Below are 15,000 nucleotides of genomic sequence, written 5' to 3'. Positions count from 1 at the left end.
GAAGTCAGAAGTTTACATATAGCTTAGCCAAATACATTTAAACTCAGTTTTTCACAATTCCTGACATTTAATCCTAGTAAAAATTCCCTGTCTTAGGTCAGTTAGAATCACAACTTTATTTTAAGAATGTGAAATGGCAGAATAATAGTAAAGAGAATTATTTATTTCAGATTTTATTTATTTCATCACATTCCCAGTGGGTCAGAAGTTTACATACACTCAATTAGAATTTGGTAGCATTGCCTTTAAATTGTTTAATAACCTCTTACTTCTACCCCCTCCTTTTTTGAAAATTCTGTTAAAAATCGCGCAACTTTTCAGCGTCCTGCTACTCATGCCAGGAATATAGTATATGCATATGATTAGTATGTGTGGATAGAAAACACTCTGAAGTTTATAAAACTGGTTAAATCACGGCTGTGACTATAACAGATCGTGTGTTTCATTGAAAAACGCAAGAAAAACTGCTCTCTGAAAGCAAAAAATAATTTCCATAAGTCACTTCCACCAGTTGTTAAAAGAGAACAGAATTTAATGGGAATCTGCCTGCAATTCATACAAATTCCATTGTCCTAATTTTCAATTGAATTAATTGTTGGAAAATCCTTCTGTCTGACCTCCATTTTCCCAGTCTTCACCCGGATGCAGTTGAGGGAGAGATCAGATGGCATTGTTTTTGAAGTGAAGACCTATTGAAGAGACATCGCCCTGTAATCATTTTGATAGATTATAAACGTTTACTAATACCTAAAGTTGGATTACAAAAGGATTTCGAAGTGTTTTGTGAAAGTTTATCGTCGACTTTTTTAATTTTAAAAAATTACGCAGCGTTTAAAAACGATGATTTTTTCTGAATGACACAACTTCCATACAAAGCTATTTTGGGTATATATGGACCGATTTAAACGAAAAAAAGACCCAATAGTGATGTTTATGGGGCATATAGGAGTGCCAAGAAAGAAGCTCGTCTAAGGTAATGAATGTTTTATATTTTATTTCTGCGTTTTGGGTAGCGCCGGCTATCGCAAAATCTGTTGTTTACGTGTCGAGCTGGCATTTTGGGGGGTGCATGCTATCAGATAATAGCTTCTGATGCTTTCGCCGAAAAGCATTTTAAAAATCTGACTTGCTGGCTAGGTTCACAACGAGTGTAGCTTTAATTCAATACCCTGCTTGTGAATTTTGATCAAAGATTGAGTTGTAACGAGTACATTTAGCATTTAGCGTAGCGCATTTGCATTTCCAGGGGCATACTTGGGACGTCTGCGTGTCAAGTATTCTCAAGAAGTTAACTTGGGTCAAACATTTTGGGTAGCTTTCCGCAAGCTTCCCACAATAAGTTGGGTGAATTTTAGCCCATTCCTCCTGACAGAGCTGGTGTAACTGAGTCGGGTTTGTATGCCTCCTTGCTCGCACACACTTTTTCAGTTCTGCCCACAAATGTTCTATAGGATTGAGGTCAGGGCTTTGTGATGGCCACTCCAATACCTTGACTTGGTTGTCCTTAAGCCATTTTACCACAACTTTGAAAGTATTTTTGGGGTCATTGTCCATTTAGAAGACCCATTTGCGCCTAAGCTTTAACTTCCAGACTGATGTCTTGAGATGTTGCTTCAATATATCCATCTATTTTGTGAAGTGCACCAGACCCTCCTGCTGTAAAGCACCCCCACAACATGAGGCTGCTACCCCAGTGCTTCACGGTTGGGATGGTATTCTCTGGCTTGCAAGCCTCCCCCTTGTTCCTCCAAACATAACGATGGTCATTGTGACCAACCAGTTCTATTTTTGTTTCAACAGACAAGAGGACATTTCTCCAAAAAGTATGATCTTTGTCCCCATGTGCAGTTGCAAACCGTAGTCTGGCTTTTTATGGCGATTTTGGAGCAGTCGCTTCTTCCATGTGAAAATCAAAAGAAATCAGCCAAGACCTCAGAAAAGACCTCCACAAGTCTGGTTCATCATTGGGAGCAATTTCTAAACACCTGAAGGTACCACTTTCATCTGTACAAACAATTGTACGCAAGTATAAACACCATGGGACCACGCAGGAAGGAGACGCCTTCTGTCTCCTAGACATGAACGTACTTTGGTGCAAAAAGTGCAAATCAATCCCAGAACAACAGCAAAGGACCTTATGAAGATGCTGGAGGAAACAGGTACAAAAGTATCTATATCCACAGTAAAACGAGTCTTATATCGACATAACCTGAAAGGCCGCTCAGCAAGGAAGAAGCCACTGCTCCAAAACCGCCATAAAAAAGCTACGGTTTGCAACTGCACATGGGGACAAAGATCATACTTTTTGAAGATATGTCCTCTGGTCTGATGAAACAAAAATAGAACTGTTTAGCCATAATGACCATCATTATGTTTGGAGGAAAAAGGGGGAGGCTTGCAAGCCGAAGAACACCATCCCAACCGTGAAGCACGGGGGTGACAGCATCATGTTGTGGGGGTGTTTTGCTGCAGGAGGGACTGGTGCACTTCACAAAATAGATGGCATCATCAGGAAAGAAAATTATGTGGATATTTTAAAGCAACATGTCAAGACATCAGTCAGGAAGTTAAAGCTTGTTCGCAAATGGGTCTTCCAAATAGACAATGACCCCAATATAAAGTGATGGAGAGAGAGAGAGAGAGAGAGAGAGAGAGAGAGAGAGGGAGAGAGAGAAAGAGATGGAGGGAGAGAGAGAGAACATGAATGTTATGTAGTCACCTACACACACTGATGGGAAAAGTTAGGTTTCAGATGGCTAAGGACAAAGGGGCTAACACACACATACACCCACACACACGCGCACACATACACACACACTAAACGCTTCAATGATCCTGTACACGTCCATATCTCCTTCCAGGGAATAACAGCTGGAAGGTTTTAATGCTGTACTTTCTCCAGTGAAGGGTTGATCTCTGTTTAGATATAGCCAACTCAATATAGCAGCATAACTCCAATGCAAAATAATATAGTAGGATAGACGCTCCAGATAGACGATTCTATCCCCATTATAATCTCCTACGCTAACAGTCAAACTTTAAGTGATAATTGAAATTCTGAGCAAAACCTGGAGACAAAAAAAACAACCATTAATGTGGGGATATTGATTGCATGAGTAGCAGAGGAATGGAGGAATCTCTCAATTCACTTCAATGGGCTTTATTGGCATAGGAAACATATGTTTACATTCCCAAAGCAAGTGAAATAGACAGTAAACACAAATTAAGTAAACAATAAAAAGATTTACAGTAAATATTAAACTCACAAAAGTTTAATAAAGACTAAAGACATTTGTCTATATACAGTGTCTTCGGAAAGTATTCAGACCCCTTGACTTTTTCCACACTTTGTCACGTTACAGCCTTATTCTAAAATGGATTAAATGAACACAGAATCCTCAGCAATCTACACACAATACCGTATAATGACAAAGCAAACATAAATACCTTATCTATATAAGAATTCAGAACCTTTACTATAGACTCGCAAATGAGCTCAGTTGCATCCTGTTTCCATTGGTCATCCTTGAGATGTTTCTACAGCTGGATTGGAGCCCATCTGAGGTAAATTCAATTAATTAGACATCATTTGGAAAGGCACACACCTGTCTATATAAGGTCCCACAATTGACAGTGCATGTCAGAGCAAAAACCAAGCCATGAGGTTGAAGGAATTGTCCCTAGAACTCAGAGACAGGAATAGGTCGAGGCACAGGTCTGAGGAAGGGTAACAACACATTTCTGCAGCATTGAAGGTCCACAAGAACACAGTGGCCTTCATCATTCTTAAAAATAAGACGTTTGGAACCATTAAGACCCTTCTTAGAGCTGGCCGCCAGGCCAAACTTAGCAATCGGGGGAGAAGGGCCTTGATATTGGAGCTGACCAAGAACCTGATGGTTGGAGCTTGACCAAGAACCTGAGAGCTCTAGAGTTCCTCTGTGGAGATTGGAGAACCTTCCAGAAGGACAACCATCTATGCAGCACTCCACCAATCAGGCCTTTGTGGTGAAGTGGCTAGGCGGAAGTCACTCCTCAGTAAAAGTCACGACAGCCCACATGGATTTTGCCGAAAGGCAACTAAAGTCTCAGACCATGAGAAACAAGATTCCCTGGTCTGATGAAACCAAGATAGAACTCTTTGGCCTGAATACTAAGTGTCACGTCTGGAGGAAACCTGGCACCATTTCAGCAGCAGGGACTGGCAGACTAGTCAGGATCGGGGCAAAGATGAACGGAGCAAAGTACAGAGAGAACCTTGATAAAAACTTGCTCCAGAGCACTCAGGATCTTGCAAACGTTCACCTTCCAACAGGATAACGACCCTAAGCACACAGCCAAGACAACGTAGGAGTGGCTTCAGGACAAGTCTCTGAATCTCCTTGAGTGGCCCAGCCAGAGCCCGGACTTGAACCAGATCGAACATCTCTAGAGAGACCTGAAAATAGCTGTGCAGCGACCCTCCCCATCCAACCTGACAAAGAGGATCTGCATAGAAGAATGGGAGAAACTCACCAAATACAGGTGTGCCAAGTGTCACGGCTGTTGAAGGATTAGGACCAAGGCACAGCGTTGTGAGCGTACATTTTCCTTTTTATTTGATAAAAGACGCAGAACAAAACAATGCTGTGACAGTACCCCCCCCCCCCTTTTCGTTGCGGGCCTCGGACTGGGCACCCTCGTTGCTGCGAGCCCCGGACTGGGCACCCTCGTTACTGCAGGCCCCGGACTGGGCACCCTCGTTGCTGCGGGCCCCGGACTGGGCACCCTCATTGCTGTGGGCCTCGGACTGGGCCCCCTCACTGGAGGCTTTGTGCCATGGATCATCACTGGAGGCTTTGTACCATAGATCATCACTGGAGGCTTCGTGCCATGGATCATCACTGGAGGCTTCGTGCCATGGATCATAACTGGAGGCTTCGTGCCATGGATCATCACTGGAGGCTTAGTTCTGGGCGCAGGCACAGGACTCACCAGGCTGGAGGGCCATACAGGAGGCATTGTCCTTGGCTGAGGCACCGGATACATTGGGTCGTGGAGGCGCACTGGAGGTCTCGAGCTAAGAGCCTGCACAACCCGTCCTGGCTGGATGGTGGCTTAGGCCGAGCACGTGCGGGGCGCAGGCACAGGACGCACTGGAGACACCTTGCGCAGAGCCGGCGCAGGATATCTTGGGCCATAGAGATGTACTGGAGGTCTGGAGAGCAGGGCTGGCACAATCCGTCCTGGCTGGATGCTCACCCTAGCCCGGCAGATGTGGGGAGCTGGGATATAGCGCACCGGGCTAAGAACGCGTAATGGAGACACCGTGCGCTCCACCGCATAACACGGTGCCTGACTAGTACGACGCCCGCCACGGTAAGCACGGGGAGTTGGCTCAGGTCTCCAACCTGACTCTGCCACACTCCCCGTGGGGCTGCCTCTCGGGCTTCCTTGCCAGCCGTGTTCCCTCATAGCGTCGCCTCTCAGCTTTAGCTGCTTCCAGTTCCTCCCGTGGACGGCGAAACTCCCCATCCTGCCTCCAGGGTCCTTTCCCGTCCAGGATTTCCTCCCATGTCCAGGAGTCCATTACACGCTGCTCCTTCATACCACGCTGCTTGGTCCGTTGGTGGTGGGAAGTTCTGTCACGGCTGTTGAAGGATTAGGACCAAGGCACAGCGTGGTGAGCGTACATTTTCCTTTTTATGTGATAAAAGACGCCGAACAAAACAATACACACTTCAAAACATAACGAGGAAAAAGGGCTACCTAAGTATGGTTCCCAATCAGAGACAACGATAGACAGCTGTCCCTGATTGAGAACCATACCCGGCCAAAACATAGAAATACAAAAATCATAGATTACAAAACATAGAATGCCCACCTAAAATCACACCCTGACCAAACCAAATAGAGACATAAAGAGGCTCTCCAAGCTTGTAGCATCATAATCAAGAAGACTCCCTGCCAAAGGTGCTTCAACAACGTACTAGGTAAAGGGTCTGAATACTTATGTTAACGTTATATTTCAGTTACGTATTATTTATACATTTGCAAAAGTGTAAAAAAAAAGGTTTTGCTTTGTCATTATGGGGTATTGTGTGATGACTGATGAGGGGGAAAAACAATGTCATCCATTTTAGAATAAGGCTGTACGTAACAAAATGTGGAAGAAGTCAAGGGGTCTGAACACTTTCCGAAGGCACTGTGCAGTGTTGAAATGATGTGCAAAAGGAAAAATAAAGAAACATATGTGTTTACAATGGTGTTTGTTCTGCACTGGTTTCCCTTTTCTCGTGGCAACAGGTCACAAATATTCATGCTGTGATGGCACACTGTGGAATTTCAGCCAATAGATATGGGAGTTTATCAAAATTTGATATATTTTTTAATTATTTGTGGGTCTGTGTAATCTGAGGGAAATTTGTGTCTCTAATATGATCATACATTTGGCAGGCAAGGAAGTGCAGCTCAGTTTCCAGCTCATTTTGTGGGCAGTGTGCACATAGCTTGTCATCTCTTGAGAACTATCATGGCAATGCTCACTGAGTCAAAGCTTTCCTTAAGTTTGGATCAGTCACAGTGGTCAGGTATTCTGCCACTGTGTACTCTGTGGTTAGTGCCAAATAGCATTCTATTTTGCTCAGTTTTTGTGTTAATTCTTTCCAATGTGTCAAGTAATTATCTCTTTGTTTTCTAATGATTTGGTTGGGTCTAATTGTGTTGCTGTCCTGGGGCTCTGTGGGGTCTGTTTGTGTTTGTGAACAGAGACCCAGAACCAGCTTGCTTAGGGAACTTTTCCAGGTTCATCTCTCTGTAGGTGATGGTTTTGTTATGGGAAGTTTGGGAATCGCTTCCTTTTAGGTGGTTGTAGAATTGAACGGCTCTTTTTTGGATTGTGATAATCAGTGGGTATCGGCCTTATTCTGCTCTGCATGCATATTATTTGGTGTTTTACGTTGTACACAGAGCATACTTTTGCAGAATTATGCATGCAGTCTCAATGTGGTGTATTGAATTTTATGTTCATTTTGATGGTATAGAAGGCCCTTCTTGCCTTGTGTCTCAAATCGTTTACAGCTTTGTGGAAGTTACCTGTTGCGCTGATGTTAAGAACAAGGTACGTATTGTTATAATCTCCACCCGGCACAGCCAGAGGACTGGCCACCCCTTATAGCCTGGTTCCTCTCTAGGTTTCTTCCTAGGTACTGGCCTTTCTAGGAAGTTTTTCCTAGCCACCGTGCTTCTACACCTGCATTGCTTGCTGTTTGGGGTTTTAGGCTGGGTTTCTGTACAGCACTTTGTGACAGCTGATATAAGAAGGGCATCATAAATACATTTGATTGATTGATTGATTGATTGTTTTTTAGGTGCTCTAGGGCAATGGTATCTAGATGGAATTTGTATTTGTGGTCCTGGCACCTGGACCTTTTTTGGAGCACCATTATTTTTGTCATACTGAGATTTACTGTCTGGCAGAACCTGTGCAGAAGATCTAGGTGCTGGTGTAGGCCCTCCTTGGTTGGGGACAGAAGCACAAGTGACATAAGGGATCATACATAGGCTTTCACCTGGATTCACCTAGTCAGTCTATGTCGTGGAAAGAGTAGCTGTTCCTAATGTTTTATACATGTCTCTCTCGCTCACTCTCTCGCTCTCTCACTTTCCCTATGTTCTCACACCCTCTTTCTCTCTCTCTCCCTCTCTCACTCTTTCTCTTTTCCTAGCACAGCTGTGTGGATGAAGTGTTTGGGTCATGTATGATAAAATTTGCAAAGCTTACCCTTGATTTCAGCTCAGCTACAAATCTCCAAAGTGCTTCTCTGATTAGGGTACTGGATAACTCTTGAATCCTTCCATGCACGACATTTGAACACACCAAGCCTGAGGCTGCTTAACACTTTAAAACATTGGAGAACATGCTTTGAATTTCATAATGCAGGCTATCTGCTTGTCCAGCGTCATACACCTACACGTACAGTACTGTAGAGAACAGTGTACTGTAGAGAAAAGTGTTCTGTAGAGAACAGTGTTCTGTAGAGAACAGTGTACTGTAGAGAACAGTGCACTGTAGAGAACAGTGTACTGTAGAGAACATTGTTCTGTAGAGAACAGTGCACTGTAGAGAACAGTGTACTGTAGAGAATAGTGTACTGTAGAGAACATTGTACCGTAGAGAACAGTGCACTGTAGAGAACAGTGTACTGTAGAGAACAGTGTACTGTAGAGAACAGTGTTCTGTAGAGAACAGTGTACTGTAGAGAACATTGTACCGTAGAGAACAGTGCACTGTAGAGAACAGTGTACTGTAGAGAACAGTGTACTGTAGAGAACAGTGCACTGTAGAGAACAGTGTACTGTAGAGAACAGTGTACTGTAGAGAACATTGTACTGTAGAGAACAGTGCACTGTAGAGAACAGTGTACTGTAGAGAACATTGTACTGTAGAGAATAGTGTACTGTAGAGAACATTGTACTGTAGAGAACAGTGTACTGTAGAGAACAGTGTACTGTAGAGAACAGTGTACTGTAGAGAACATTGTCAGTGTTCTAGCCTTAGAAATTATGTTTTTAGAGGGAAAGAGTGAAGGAGAGAGGAGTAAATGAGAGCAGAGTGATGGAGAGAGGGAGGGAGAGAGTACTATATGATGCCTCCAGGCATATGAGAAACATCCACTTTAGACGCTCTAGACAGAACGACAAACACACAACCATTAAGATTCTGACTCTACCAGAGAATGGAGGGGGGAAGAGATAGTGGGAGAGAGGGAGTGAGGGAGTGCAAGTGAGAAAGTGTGAAAAAGAGACTCAGCCATCAATATCACAGATCTTCAATTGAATGTAGTGATTGTAAGGGAGCATGTTGCATAAATCATATTAATTTCCTCTCTTACCCAGTGTTTCTACTATCTCCTGCTTTACTGTATCAATAGAATCACTAGTGTCTCTAATGTCTTACTGTATCTCTAGTATCACCACTGTATCTAATGTCTTACTGTATCAATAGAATCACTAGTGTCTCTAATGTCTTACTGTATCTATAGTATCACTACTGTATCTAATGTCTTACTGTATCTATAGTATCACCACTGTATCTAATGTCTTACTGTATCAATAGAATCACTAGTGTCTCTAATGTCTTACTGTATCTATAGTATCACTACTGTATCTAATGTCTTACTGTATCTATAGTATCACCACTGTATCTAATGTCTTACTGTATCAATAGAATCACTTGTGTCTCTAATGTCTTACTGTATCTATAGTATCACTACTGTATCTAATGCCTTACTGTATCAATAGTATCACTAGTGTCTCTAATGTCTTACTGTATCTATAGTATCACTACTGTATCTAATGCCTTACTGTATCAGGAGTATCACTAGTGTCTCTAATGTCTTACTGTATCTCTAGTATCACTACTGTCTCTAATGTCTTACTGTATCCCTACTATCCCTACTGTCTCAATTGTTTTACTTTATTTCTAATATCCCTACTGTCTCTTAGGTCTTACGGTAGCACACAGGAGTAGACTAGAGTAGACTATGTCCCTCCTGTCTTACCGTAGCACACAGGAGTAGAGGCCCACGTCCTGCAGGTCGGCCGGTCTGAACCAGATGGCGTCCTCCTCCTTGCTCATGCGCACGCCGTTGAAGGAGATGGGCTCCTCAAAGTCTCCGTGGCCCAGGCCAGAGCTGCGGTACCACATGAGGCTGAGGCCGACGCTCTGAGCCTGGCTGTAGTTGGCCCTGATGTAGCCGTAGAACAGGGCACACTTCAGCCTCACCGGCTCCCCCTTCAACACACGGTACTTCAGGTAGTCCACCGACCAGTCCGTACAGCCGTCAACTATGGAAGGAAAGAGAGAGACGGAGAGAGATAGAGACAATTAGGATGTGATTATATTCTATTGAGCAGTCCGTACAACCGTCAACTATTGGGGGTCACCTATGTGACCTCTGTAGATGCTAAATCGTTGTGTGTTTAGTAGGTTTGTGTGTGTGTGCTGTCATACACTCAGTGACTCAGCCAGAGGGGAAAACTGTCATACACTCAATGACGCAGCCAGAGAGGAAAACAGTTATACACAGTGACAGTCAGAGAGGAAAACAGTTATACACAGTGACTCAGTCAGAGAGGAAAACAGTTATACACAGTGACTCAGTCAGAGAGGAAAACAGTTATACACAGTGACTCAGTCAGAGAGGAAAACAGTTATACACAGTGACTCAGTCAGAGAGGAAAACAGTTATACACAGTGACTCAGTCAGAGAGGAAAACAGTTATACACAGTGACTCAGTCAGAGAGGAAAACAGTTATACACAGTGACTCAGTCAGAGAGGAAAACAGTTATACACAGTGACTCAGTCAGAGAGGAAAACAGTTATACACAGTGACTCAGCCTGCGGGGAAAACAGTCATACACTCACTGACTCAGCCAGAGGGGAAAACAGTCATACACTCAGAGACTCAGCCAGAGGGGAAAACAGTCATACACTCAGTGACTCAGTCAGAGAGGACAACAGTCAAACAGTCAAGGACTCAGTCAGAAGGAAAACAATCATACACAGTGACTCAGCCAGAGGGGGAAAAATCATACACAGTGACCCAGTCAGAGGGGGAAAAAATCATACACAGTGACTCAGCCAGAGGGGAAAACAATCATACACAGTGACCCAGCCAGAGGGGGAAAAAATCATACACAGTGACCCAGTCAGAGGGGGAAAAATCATACACAACGACTCAGCCAGAGGGGAAAACAATCATACACAGTGACTCCTTCAGAGAGGAAAACAGTTATACACTCAGTGACTCCTTCAGAGAGGAAAACAGTCATACACTCAGTGACTCCTTCAGAGAGGGAAACAGTCATACACTCAGTGACTCCTTCAGAGAGGAAAACAGTCATACACAGTGACTCCTTCAGAGAGGAAAACAGTCATACACAGTGACTCCTTCAGAGAGGAAAACAGTCATACACTCAGTGACTCCTTCAGAGAGGAAAACAGTCATACACTCAGTGACTCCTTCAGAGAGGAAAACAGTCATACACTCAGTGACTCCTTCAGAGAGGAAAACAGTCATACACTCAGTGACTCGTGGACTCATCCAGAGGGGAAGAAAGTTACATCTCTATCCCCTATTTGGATCCCCATTCGCTCAATGTCATCTCTCTGGGCATGTGGGATGTTAAGTCATCACTTTTTCATTTGTAAGAAGTTGCTACAATGGCGTCAATGGTGGTTACTAATGCTAGCGTCAGATATCATGTTGAATGTTAACTCTAGCTAGCTCTTTAGCTGGAGATATTTAGTGCAGTTGGAGGCTAACATTGCTAGCATGGATGAAATCTATAAGAAAACGTTTTGATAAAACGTTGAATATAGCCTTTACTACTAAAGGCCATAGAAATGCATTGAATAACACAGTGTTTGTTCAAATTCTAGGAGATATAAGTAGCTCAGGAAATATTTGATTTAATACTGTATTTTTTACACTTATTTAACCACTTTTTGGGCAGGCACAAAACTACCTTCAAACTTGCATTAATTATTTTAAACATGTACCGGTTAACTTCAGATGAGTCCCAAGACACATGGGATTGTCAGGATGTCTCATGGTCTGACAAACACCTTCACTGCAGATGAGTCCCAAGACACATGGGATTGTCAGGATGTCTCATGGTCTGACAAACACCTTCACTGCAGATGAGTCCCAAGACACATGGGATTGTCAGGATGTCTCATGGTGTGACAAACACCTTCACTGCAGATGAGTCCCAAGACACATGGGATTGTCAGGATGTCTCATGGTCTGACAAACACCTTGCAACATCGGCGGATGCGGTGGATTGGTGCATTTTTTAAAATTTAATTTAATTTATTTCACCTATTTAACCAGGTAGGCTAGTTGAGAACACCTTTATTTAACCAGTTAGGCTAGTTGAGAACACCTTTATTTAACCAGGTAGGCTAGTTGAGAACACCTTTATTTAACCAGGTAGGCTAGTTGAGAACACCTTTATTTAACCAGGTAGGCTAGTTGAGAACAAGTTCTCGTTTACAACTGCGACCTGGCCAAGACAAAGCATAGCAGTGTAAACAGACAACACAGAGTTACACATGGAGTAAACAATAAACAAGTCAATAACACAGTAGAAAAAAGAAAAAAAGAGTCTATATACATTGTGTGCAAAAGGCATGAGGAGGTAGGCGGATAATTACAATTTTGCAGATTAACACTGGAATGATAAATGATCAGATGGTCATGTGCAGGTAGAGATACTGGTGTGCAAAAGAGCAGAAAAGTAAATAAATATAAACAGTATGGGGATGAGGTAGGTAAAATTGGGTGGGCTATTTATCGATAGACTATGTACAGCTGCAGCGATCGGTTAGCTGCTCAGATAGCAGATGTTTGAAGTTGGTGAGTGAGATCCAATGAAAAATATATATATCTCTAGTTTAAAATGACAGATTTTGATGGGGATTTTTTAAATTATGTTACTTAGGGGTTTTTAAAGTTGCTTAAGGCCCTTCAAGGTTAACTTTCAGTTTCATGTCTGGATAAAGGGTAGGGTATTGACCCAGCAGGAATGAGGGGGAGGATCTTTGTTGAGCTAAACATTTGGTGATTTCTTGTCTTCTGCTCCCATGGTGACAGACAGGTTAACCCACGGCCAACAATAAGTCTAGGACTAATTAGGCATAACTTGTTTACAGTATTGTGCACTGTGTGTGTGTGTGTGTGTGTGTGTGTGTGTGTGTGTGTGTGTGTGTGTGTGTGTGTGTGTGTGTGTGTGTGTGTGTGTGTGTGTGTGTGTGTGTGTGTGTGTGTGTGTGTGTGTGTGTGTGTGGAAAGTGATAGAGCAAAGTACCCCTGATGTGTGCCTGTCTGAGTGATACAGAACACTCACAGGGACAACTACACTTGTAATTAATGCCCCTAATTACCAGAGCCGAAGTTGTGTGTGTGTGTTATATGAGTGTGTGTGTGTGTGTGTGGGTGTCTGCCTAATTATTCCTCTTAATTAGCAGTAGGCATGTGTGTGTGAGTGAGAGAGAGAGAGAGAGAGAGAGAGAGAGAAAGAGAAAGAGAGAGAGAGAGAGAGATAGAGAATGAGATAGAGAAAGAAAGAAAGAAAGAGAGAGAAAGAGAGATAGAGAGAGAGAGAGAGAGAAAGAGGGAGAGAGAGAGGTAGATAGAGAGCATAAAACATGAACTGTGGGATTCTGTCTGATTAGCAGCCTTAATTATCAGAACAGGCTCCCTACTGTTGTGATGTTGTGATGAGCACACACACACACACACACACACACACACACACACACACACACACACACACACACACACACACACACACACACACACACACACACACACAGCTCTGCGGAATCGATCATATTATGCAACCACAGAGGACATTTCTGATACCTTGGAGATCAGTAGACTAGGGCAGTGGTTCCCAACCAGCCGGTACTAGGTTCCCTGAGGGTACTGGGCCTATCCACAGGGGGTACTAGGACACCTGGGAGTACTGGGCCTATCCACAGGGGGTACTAGGACACCTAGGAGTACTGGGCCTATCCACTGGGGATACTAGGACACCTGGGGTTACTGGGCCTATCCACAGGGGGTACTGGGCCTATCCACAGGGGGTACTAGAGAAGAATCATGAGACCAATGGCCTGCTGGTAAAATGCACATGAGGGGGTACTTCAGGGGTCCTCCGGGCAGAGCAACATTCAGTTGGTGGTAAAGAGTAACATTCAGTTGGTGGTATAGAGTAACATTCAGTTGGTGGTATAGAGTAACATTCAGTTGGTGGTAACATTCAGTTGGTGGTATAGAGTAACATTCAGTTGGTGGTACAGAGTAACATTCAGTTAGTTGGTGGTATAGAGTAACATTCAGTTGGTGGTACAGAGTAACATTCAGTTGGTGGTACAGAGTAACATTCAGTTGGTGGTATAGAGTAACATTCAGTTGGTGGTACAGAGTAACATTCAGTTGGTGGTACAGAGTAACATTCAGTTGGTGGTACATAGTAACATTCAGTTGGTGGTACAGAGTAACATTCAGTTGGTGGTACAGAGTAACATTCAGTTGGTGGTATAGAGCAACATTCAGTTGGTGGTACAGAGTAACATTCAGTTGGTGGTACAGAGTAACATGCAGTTGGTGGTATAGAGTAACATTCAGTTGGTGGTACAGAGTAACATTCAGTTGGTGGTACAGAGTAACATTCAGTTGGTGGTACAGAGTAACATTCAGTTGGTGGTACAGAGTAACATTCAGTTGGTGGTACAGAGTAACATTCAGTTGGTGGTACAGAGTAACATTCAGTTGGTGGTACAGAGTAACATTCAGTTGGTGGTACAGAGTAACATTCAGTTGGTGGTACAGAGTAACATTCAGTTGGTGGTACAGAGTAACATTCAGTTGGTGGTACAGAGTAACATTCAGTTGGTGGTACAGAGTAACATTCAGTTGGTGGTACAGAGCAACATTCAGTTGGTGGTACAGAGTAACATTCAGTTGGTGGTACAGAGTAACATTCAGTTGGTGGTACAGAGTAACATTCAGTTGGTGGTACAGAGTAACATTCAGTTGGTGGTACAGAGTAACATTCAGTTGGTGGTACAGAGTAACATTCAGTTGGTGGTACAGAGTAACATTCAGTTGGTGGTACAGAGTAACATTCAGTTGGTGGTACAGAGTAACATTCAGTTGGTGGTAACATTCAGTTGGTGGTACAGAGTAACATTCAGTTGGTGGTACAGAGTAACATTCAGTTGGTGGTACAGAGTAACATTCAGTTGGTGGTACAGAGCAACATTCAGTTGGTGGTACAGAGTAACATTCAGTTGGTGGTACAGAGTAACATTCAGTTGGTGGTACAGAGTAACATTCAGTTGGTGGTACAGAGTAACATTCAGTTGGTGGTACAGAGTAACATTCAGTTGGTGGTAACATTCAGTTGGTGGTACAGAGTAACATTCAGTTGGTGGTATAGAGCA

The 15,000-nt window shown here is 43.3% G+C and overlaps 1 protein-coding gene across 1 annotated transcript in view; it reads right to left on the bottom strand.

Moving 5' to 3' along the window:
• Nucleotides 1-15,000, bottom strand: part of LOC139406146 (interleukin-1 receptor accessory protein-like 1-B) — a 418,506-nt gene that overhangs the window by 238,172 nt on the left and 165,334 nt on the right. Inside the window, exon 3 of the mRNA XM_071148631.1 lies at nt 9,543-9,828. Coding sequence (XP_071004732.1) covers nt 9,543-9,828 — 286 coding nt within the window. The remainder of the gene's footprint in view (nt 1-9,542; nt 9,829-15,000) is intronic.

The sequence above is a fragment of the Oncorhynchus clarkii genome, chromosome 3 (assembly GCF_045791955.1).
Source record: "Oncorhynchus clarkii lewisi isolate Uvic-CL-2024 chromosome 3, UVic_Ocla_1.0, whole genome shotgun sequence".
NCBI classification, from domain to species: Eukaryota; Metazoa; Chordata; class Actinopteri; order Salmoniformes; family Salmonidae; genus Oncorhynchus; species Oncorhynchus clarkii.
This window is presented reverse-complemented; position numbering and strand designations above follow the sequence as displayed.